Raw genomic sequence first — 9,864 nt, forward strand, 5'->3', positions numbered from 1 at the left:
GCCCGATTGTAGCTGAGATAGGCGCCAGCGCCCCCCCGCGACCCCAAAAGGGAACAAACGGTAGAAAATGGATGGATGGATGAATGAAACATAGCTTGGAACGGTATAGTTTTTTAAACAAAAATTAAGGATTTAGATAAGTGTTTTGGGGAATTATTTATTTAAATTGTATCTAAATTTAAAACAAAAAATATAAATGTAATAATTCACTTACATATTTAAATTAAATCAAAATAATAAATGACATTTGGTCAATAACTATAAATTGTTTTAAATGTGTAATTGAAAATTATACTCTTAAAATTGTATATAGTGGCAGTTGAATATATATATAATATGTATATAAATATATACAGTGGGACAAAAAAGTATTTAGTCAGCCAGCGATTGTGCAAGTTCTCCCACTTAAAATGATGACAGAGGTCTGTAATTTTCATCATAGGTACACTTCAACTGTGAGAGACAGAATGTGAAAAAAAATCAAGGAATTCACATTGTAGGAATTTTAAAGAATTTATTTGTAAATTATGGTGGAAAATAAGTATTTGGTCAACCATTCAAAGCTCTCACTGATGGAAGGAGGTTTTGGCTCAAAATCTCACGATACATGGCCCCATTCATTCTTTCCTTAACACGGATCAATCGTCCTGTCCCCTTAGCAGAAAAACAGCCCCAAAGCATGATGTTTCCACCCCCATGCTTCACAGTAGGTGTGGTGTTCTTGGGATGCAACTCAGTATTCTTCTTCCTCCAAACACGACGGGTTGAGTTTGTACCAAAAAGTTCTATTTTGGTTTCATCTGACCACATGACATTCTCCCAATCCTCTGCTGTATCATCCATGTATCCATTTTGGTATAAACTCAACTCCTCGTGTTTGGAGGAAGAAGAATACTGAGTTGCATCCCAAGAACACCACACCTACTGTGAAGCATGCGGGTGGAAACATCATGCTTTGGGGCTGTTTTTCTGCTAAGGGGACAGGACGATTGATCCGTGTTAAGGAAAGAATGAATGGGGCCATGTATCGTGAGATTTTGAGCCAAAACCTCCTTCCATCAGTGAGAGCTTTGAATGGTTGACCAAATACTTATTTTCCACCATAATTTACAAATAAATTATTTAAAATTCCTACAATGTGAATTCCTGGATGTATTTTTTTCACATTCTGTCTCTCACAGTTGAAGTGTACCTATGATGAAAATTACAGACCTCTGTCATCATTTTAAGTGGGAGAACTTGCACAATCGGTGGCTGACTAAATACTTTTTTGCCAGACTGTATATATGTATATATATATACAAACCCCATTTCCATGAGTTGGGAAATTGTGTTAAGATGTAAATATAAACAGAATACAATGATTTGCAAATCATTTTCAACCCATATTCAGTTGAATATGTTACAAAGACAACATATTTGACGTTCAAACTGATAAACATTTTTTTTTGTGCAAATAATCATTAACTTTAGAATTTGATGCCAGCAACACGTGACAAAGAAGTTGGGAAAGGTGGCAATAAATACTGATAAAGTTGAGGAATGCTCATCAAACACTTATTTGGAACATCCCACAGGTGTGCAGGCTAATTGGGAACAGGTGGGTGCCATGATTGGGTATAAAAAAAGCTTCCTAAAAAATGCTCTGTCTTTCACAAGAAAGGATGGGGCGAGGTACACCCCTTTGTCCACAACTGCTTAAGCAAATATTCAAACAGTTTAAGAACAACGTTTCTCAAAGTGCAATTGCAAGAAATTTCGGGATTTCAACATCTACGGTCCATAATATCATCAAAAGGTTCAGACAATCTGGAGAAATCACTCCACATCAGCGGCATGGCCGGAAACCAACATTGAATGACCGTGACCTTCAATCCCTCAGACGACACTGTATCAAAAACCGACATCAGTCTCTAAAGGATATCACCACATGGGCTCAGGAACACTTCAGAAAACCACTGTCACTAAATACAGTTCGTCGCTACATCTGTAAGTGCAAGTTAAAGCTCTACTATGCAAAGCGAAAGCCATTTATCAACAACATCCAGAAACGCTGCCGGCTTCTCTGGGCCCGGAATCATCTAAGATGGACTGGTGCAAAGTGGAAAAGTGTTCTGTGGTCTGATGAGTTCACATTTCAAATTGTTTTTGGAAATATTCGACATTGTGTCATCCGGACCAAAGGGGAAGCGAACCATCCAGACTGTTATCGACGCAAAGTTCAGAAGCCAGCATCTGGGATGGTATGGGGGTGCATTAGTGCCCAAGGCATGGGTAACTTACACATCCGCAAAGGCACCATTAATGCTGAAAGGTACATACAGGTTTTGGAACAACACATGCCGCCATCCAAGCGCCGTCTTTTTCATGGACGCCCCTGCTTATTTCAGCAAGACAATGCCAAACCACATTCAGCACGTGTTACAACAGCGTGGCTTCGTAAATAAAGAGTGCAGGTACTTTCCTTGCCCGCCTGCAGTCCAGACCTGTGTCCCATCGAAAATGTGTGGCGCATTATGAGACCCCGGACTGTTGAATGACTGAAGCTCTACATAAAACAAGAATGGGAAAGAATTCCACTTTCAAAGCTTCAACAATTACTGTAGTTTCTTCAGTTCCCAAAAGTTTATTGAGTGTTGTAAAAAGACAAAGTGATGTAACACAGTGGTGAACATGCCCATTCCCAACTACTTTGGAACGTGTTGCAGCCATGAAATTCCAAGTTAATTATTATTTGCAAAATTAAAAAAAATCTAATTTATGAGTTTGAACATCAAATATCTTGTCTTTGTAGTGCATTCAATTGAATATAGGTTGAAAAATATTTGCAAATCATTGTATTCTGTTTATATTTACATCTAACACAATTAACAAACTCATGGAAACAGGGTTTGTATATATATATATATATATATATAGTGTATATATATACACACACACACACACACACCATCCATCCATTTTCTACCACTTGTCCCGTTCGGGGTGCTGGAGCACACACACTTGCTTACTTATGGTAGTCCATCGTATCCGATGATGACTTCCACTTCTTTTATTGGTGGGTTTTGAGGTGACTAAAAAGTCCAATATGAGAGCCACATGGTCTATTGCAATGGGGGCATATGAAGATAGTGTTTGTTGTGGTCTTGGCTGCAAGGCCCATCTTCCTCCTCTGGCGTTTCCCTTCCATTGCTGCTCTTCTCTCCTCTTCAAAATGTTGAAGTCCTTCATGACAAAGTTGCCTCCAGATAGGGCGATCTGAGGCAGAGCTTTCCAGCTGTGAGTGTTGTATTCCACACCTCTTGAGAGTTATTTTCAGTTGGTCCTTATATCTCCGCTTTTGGCCTCCAGCAGATCTCTGGCCATGATGAAGTTGACCATACAGTAGTTGTCGCGGAAGTCTATCAACAGGCCACCGCAATTAGTACTTGAGTAAAGTGGCCTCCATGCTCCTGGCACCAGTTTTGCCAAGGACTTCCGTGTGTGGCACACGATCACGCCATGTCAGCCCAAGGATCCGCTGGAGACACTTGATGTGAAAGTTCTCCAGCTGTTGGATGTGGCGGCGATACAGGGTCCAAGCTTCACAGCCATATAATAGTGTGGAGACACAGATGGCTTGGTAGACTGCCACCTTGGTACGTATGCTGAGGTCTTTGTTCACATACACCCTCTTACGCTTTCTACCAAAAGAGGCTGAGGCAGACCTTATTCGGTTTTGAACATCATTGTCCATGCTGCAGTTTTCGGAGAGGATGCTCCCAAGACATTTGAAGTCAGGGACTATTGCTAGGGGCTTGTCATCGATGTTAAAGACAGGTGATGGTGGTCGAGTTGGCGGAGGGGAGTTCCACTGGCAGAGTACTTCCGTCTTTACAGTGTTCACAGTGAGACCCTGTCTACTATAGGCCTTCACAGCAGCTGCTAGCGTCGCCTGCAGAGCCTCTGATGTATGTGCCACGAAGGCACAATCATCAGCATACTATAACTCCACAATGTTCACAGTTTTAACCTTGGTAGCCGCCTGCAGTCTTCTGATGTTAAATAAGCTTCCATCCAACCTGTAATCCACCAACACCCCACTGCTTCCCTCAACTTCTTTGTGCAGTAGCCAGGTGACACTCATAAGGAAGATGTTGAATAGCACAGGTGCAAGTACACAACCCTGTCTGACACCTGTGGATACCATGAAAGGCCTAGACTGCAGTCCTCCTGTTGTTACCTGAGCCATCATTCCCTCGTGGAAACTTTGCAGGATGTTTACAAACTTCCGCGGGCAACCAACCCTGAGAAGGACCGCCCAGAGCAAGTCTCTGTTGACCGTATCAAAGGCCTTTGATAGGTCCACAAACGCCATGTACAGATCTTGATGATGCTCCTGACACTTCTCTTGTAGCTGGCGTGTATTGAAAATCATGTCCACAGTGCTGCGATTTTTCCTGAAGCCACATTGAGACTCAGGCAACAGGTGTTCTGTTATGCTTCGTATGAGTCTTGACAGCATCACTTTGGCAAGAACCTTGCCAGCAGCAGATAGGAGGAATATTCCTCTACTATTTCCACAGACAGACTTCTCACCCTTCCCTTTATATATGGTTACGACATTTGCATCCCGCCATTGTTGGGGGACTGCTCCGCGGTTCCATATATCAGCAATGTAATGGAAAATTGCTCTGGTACAGAGATAGCCTCCCTGTTTAAGGATCTCTGCAGGGATGCCATCCGGGCCAGGGGTCTTGTTGTTCTTTAGTGACCTAATTGCAGCCCAGACTTCAGAGAAGGTTGGCAGAAGATCCAGTTCTTCAATAGTTGGGTAGCGGGGCAGCTCATCCAGCACTGCCAGATCAGAGGTGGCAGGTTGGTTTAAAAGTGTCTGGAAGTGTTCCGCCCATCTGTCCACAACTTCTTTCTGGTCCTTTATGAGGGTTAAACCATCAGCCGACTTCACAGGTGAGTGAGAGGAGTTCCTGGGGCCGTGGATGGTTTTCACAGCATTATAGAAGTTGCGCATGTCGTTCTTCACTGCAAAATGTTCGATTTCTTGAGCCTTGTCAGTCCACCAGTCATTTTTCAGTTTTTGTAGGACATGCTGTACCTCCTTCCTTGATGTTCTCCAGTGCTGCTTTAGCCTGACAGATGTAGGGTTGTTCAGGGCTAAGTTATGGGCCTTGTGCATGGTGTTCAGTATGGTTCTGATGGATTCTGAGTTTTCGTCAAACCAGTCCTGATGCCTCCTACGGCGGTAGCCAATAGTCTCGGCTGCAGTCTCGTAGAGCTTTGAGCTAAGCTTGGTCCAATTGCCATCAACATTGCCTTCAGGGCTCAGGAAGGGGTCGAGTTCCTGCAGCTTTCCTGCAATGGAGGATCGAAGGCTGTTCCGGGCCTCGTCTGCTTCAAGTCTGGCACAGACCAATCGCTTCTTGCCAGTTTTTCAGAGACGAACAGGGAGACGTACTGACGCTCGCAACTTGGAGATAATCATGCGGTGGTCAGTCCAGCAATCAGCACCTCGCATTGCGCGGGTGATATGTACGTCCTTGGTGTCCTTGCGTCTCACGATGATGTAATCCAGCAGATGCCATTGCTAGGATTGTGGGTGCATCCAGGAAGCCTTGTGTTTATTTTTCTGTTGGAAGATTGTGTTGGTGATTGTCAGGTCAGGCTCAGCACAGAGACTGAGTAGCCTCATGCCATTGCTGTTGACCTTCCCGATACCATGCTTCCCAATCATCCTTTCCATAGTGGTTTTTCCCCACCCTGGCATTAAAATCACCAAGCAGGACGATTTTGTCACTGCTAGGGATGCGCTGTAGAGCCTCATCTAGTTCCTGGTAGAAACGGTCCTTTGCCTCATTCTCGGATGGTAGAGTTGGCGCATAGGCACTGAGAAGAGTTGCGTAGCGGTGTTTTGCCAGGGGGATACGGACAGACATGAGTCTTTCACTTATGCCGGTAGGTGTTTCAGTGAAACTGGGTAGCAGGCTGTTTTTTATTGCCAAACCAACACCATGGTGATGCGGTCCTTCTGTAGGGTAACCCTTCCAGAAAAAGGTATAACCCTGGCCTTCTTCTTTTAGGGATCCCTCATCCAGAAGTCTGGTCTCACTCAAAGCGGCGATGTCAATTCCATAACGTCTGAGCTCAGCAGCAACAAGCGCAGTCTTCTTTGCGGCCGGTCCGGATTGTTGTCCAGGAGGGTTCTAATGTTCCATGTAGCCAATTTCAGGGGAACTTGTTTACTTTTTGTTTTTCGACCACGGTAGTGGAATGTCCCGGTAGGTGCGGTATCCTACCCAGGGTGTGAAGAGTGGGCAATGTTTAGGCCACCTTTTCTAGGCCTTTCCCCAACTTTGGGGTGAGCAGTGTGGCTCCTAAATAGGGCTGCTCAGTCATACAGGGGTCTGCCGAAATCAGCTGCCACTCAATTCCCAGCTGATAGCGACCATTATAGCCCTGAATCGCTGACGTGCAGGGATCTAACTAGAGGCTCCCAGTTCATTCTAACCTGCCCCCGTTATCAGACATCCTGACGCCGTCAGACTTTTTGCTTTAGAATCCAATTGCAGTTCTGGATCCAACAAGTTCAGAAGCAGAGACCTGTGCGGTGATACTTTTTAAGTGCCTCTGGGAGTGCACAGTTCCCAGCCGCACTATCTTCGCCACAAAGAGATGGAGCCTAGTGGCAAGGGGGAAACCCAGGACAACCAGCACCTCTTCACAGCTGCAGGAGGCCGCCGGCACCATCAGTCTGTCGTGGCCCGCCTACGTGTGCCTCCATCACGGTGCTTTTCTCTCAGGGTGTGCTCCCCTAGCCTTTGTCTTCCTGGACTTACCCGCAAGGCAGCGGATCGATCCCCTACCTTTTAGCCTGAAGTCGCAAGACTCCAGTTACCGTGTGTTGCCACGGGGAGGCAAGGTGAGGGGTCTTGGTGAAGGAGAGGCTTTGTACTGACCTCGGAAGGCTTACGCACTCGGCTTCCTTTACCCAGCTGGGTTGGTCAGCGGCAGGAGCTTTGCGTCACATGCATCCCTACATGCAACGTCTCTCTAGCATGCTGCACTAGACGCATCACTACACCCTGCGAGCCAGGCCCGCTAACACACAGCACACACACACATATATATATATATGCCCTCTCAACGGAAGGTGCTTACAGACATCAGTCGTTTACCAAGCAAAGGTAACACGCAAGGACATTAACACATCCGACACGTACGTAGGATTAACCGAAGGAGCGTTCAAAACAAGATGGAATAATCACAACGCCTCCTTTAGAAACCAGACTTTGCGGAATTCTACAGAACTCAGCAAACACATTTGGAACCTCAAAGACAATAATGTTGAATATTCAATAACATGGCAAATTCTTGCATCCAGCACACCTTACAACAGTGGTAATAAAAGATGCAACCTATGCTTAAAAGAGAAACTGTTTATTATATATCATCCAGATCTATCATCCCTCAACAAGCGCAGTGAAATCATTTCAACATGCCGCCACAGACGGAAACACCTCCTAGGTAACACATGAGCCAATCACCACACCCTACGCCTGCTTGTACCCACCCACTCTGTGCCCTATATAAACCATTGTATGTGAATGCTTCCATTAAAATCTCCTGATGATTGAGGGAACCCCTCATGAAACAGTTCTGTAGAGATGAAGTAGTCTTGTGATTTTTTCCCACACCTACATATTGCGCTCTACCACGGTATCGAGCACTATTCTCTGGATAATCCAATCAAGACACATATACATATATATATATATATATATATATATATATATATATATATATATATATATATATATATATATATATATATATATATATATTAAAATTAAAACCTATTGAACATACCTAGCTGGACTTATTGTTTTCCATCTTTCCTTCCCGCTGCAGGAACGTGTCTCATCCTGGGCTGCATGATATACCCCGACGGCTGGGACAGCGACGAGGTGAAGCGTATGTGCGGGGAGCAGACAGACAAATACACGCTGGGCGCTTGTTCGGTGCGCTGGGCCTACATCCTGGCTATCATGGGCATCATGGACGCCCTCATCCTCTCCTTCCTGGCCTTTGTGCTGGGGAACCGCCAGGACAGCCTCATGTCCGAAGAGCTGCTGGTAGACAGTAAGACACAAAGGACGCGACACACTAGGAATCATGATTAATCAAAATACATATGCATTTGATTATTTGATTTTTTTTTTATGTATTACTTGCTTTACATCATAAATAAAGGTGACAAGCAGATATTTAACTATTTGTTTTTATCTCACTAAAATAGTCTTGCAATACACCAAATAATAACATAATTGGCATGATCAGATAATATTAAACGTTAAAATATGCATTTTTTTCTGTCAAAATTGAAATAACAAATGCATTTAGTAAAAAAAAAATTAAATAAGTATTTTTTCCAGGCTTTCGTGGGCCACATAGAATGATAAAGCGGGCCAGAGCTGGCCCCCGGGCCTTGAGTTTGACACCTGTGTACCAAAGGAAGGGTGTTATTTCATGTTTAATTTTTATGGCTGCAATTCCGCCGTTTAGACGTTTTCTACTTCCTTAGCCGGCGTTATCAACTCTTCTGCTTCAGTATGGTGCAGTCTAGCAGTGCTAACTTTCACCTGCTTTACCAAGTTAGCTGGCACCACGCTGTGTCATGTTTTTGAAGATTCTTTTTTTTAATTCAATGAATATCATCCAGTTCTTCTCAGCACTGTCCTCCGAATTTAGTTTCTTCCTTCTAATGGTTAGAAAAACTAAGTTATGTCCATCTCTAGCTATAAGCCAATAGTAGCGGGTAAGACCAGACGTTTGGTCGGATCTTTTGAGTTTAACTGTGACATTCGCTACGCCAACTAGTAGCGGGGAGGCACATTACTATCAATCCATCCATATTTCGCTTAGCAGATGTCAGGTCACGGGGGCAACATCCAAAGAAGAGAAGCCCAGACTTCCCTCTCCCCAACCACTTTGTCAAAGCTCCTCCTCGGGGATCCTGAGGCGTTCCCAGGCTCTTCCCCATGGCCTCCTACCGGTCAGACGTGCCCTAAACACCTCCCGAGGGAGGCTTCCAGGGGGCATTCTGACCAAATGCCCAAACCCCCTCATCGGACTCCTCTCAATGTGGAAGAGCAGCGGCTTTACTTTGAGCTCCTCCTGAATGACAGAGCCTCTCACCCTAAGGGAGAGCACCGCCACCCACAGAGGAAACTCATTTCATCCAAATGTACCCGTGATAACCCAAAACTCATACATAGCTTAGGATGGGAACGTAGATCGACCGGTAAATTGAGACCACGATGGACTGATACAGGGTCACTGAAGACGCCGCACCGATCCACTCGTCGATCTCACAATCCACTCTTCCGTCACTCATGAACAAGACTCCGAGGTACTTGAACTCCTCCACTTAAATAAAGATCTCCTCCCTAACCCAGAGATGGCACTCCACCCTTTTCAGGGCGAAAACCATGGACTCGGGACTTGGAAGTGCGGATTCTCATTCCAGTCGCTTCACACTCGGTTGCGAACCGATCCAGTGAGAGCTGAAGATTCTGGTTAGATGAAGCAATAAGGATCACATCACCTGCAAAAAGCAGAGACCTAAGACTGCAGCCGCCAAACCGTCTACGCTCAACCCCCTGACGAGAAATTCTATCCATAGATTTTCTGAACAGAATTGGTGACAGAGAGCAGCCATGACACAGTACAACCCTCACTTGAAACAGGTTTTGACTTACTGCTAGCAATACGGACCAAGCTGACACGGACCATACAGGGAGCGGACCACCACAATCAAATGCCTTCTCCAAGTCCACAAAATACATGTAGATTGGTTGGGCAAACTCA

The 9,864-nt window shown here is 44.7% G+C and overlaps 1 protein-coding gene across 2 annotated transcripts in view; it reads left to right on the forward strand.

Moving 5' to 3' along the window:
* The window catches only part of lhfpl3 (LHFPL tetraspan subfamily member 3), a 37,466-nt gene that overhangs the window by 25,753 nt on the left and 1,849 nt on the right, over positions 1-9,864 (forward strand). For both annotated transcript variants that reach the window (XM_061911976.1, XM_061911977.1), the window contains exon 2: positions 7,906-8,136. In XM_061911976.1, the coding sequence (XP_061767960.1) occupies positions 7,906-8,136 (231 nt within the window). The remainder of the gene's footprint in view (positions 1-7,905; positions 8,137-9,864) is intronic.

Source organism: Nerophis ophidion, linkage group LG10 (assembly GCF_033978795.1).
Source record: "Nerophis ophidion isolate RoL-2023_Sa linkage group LG10, RoL_Noph_v1.0, whole genome shotgun sequence".
In the NCBI taxonomy this organism is placed as follows: Eukaryota; Metazoa; Chordata; class Actinopteri; order Syngnathiformes; family Syngnathidae; genus Nerophis; species Nerophis ophidion.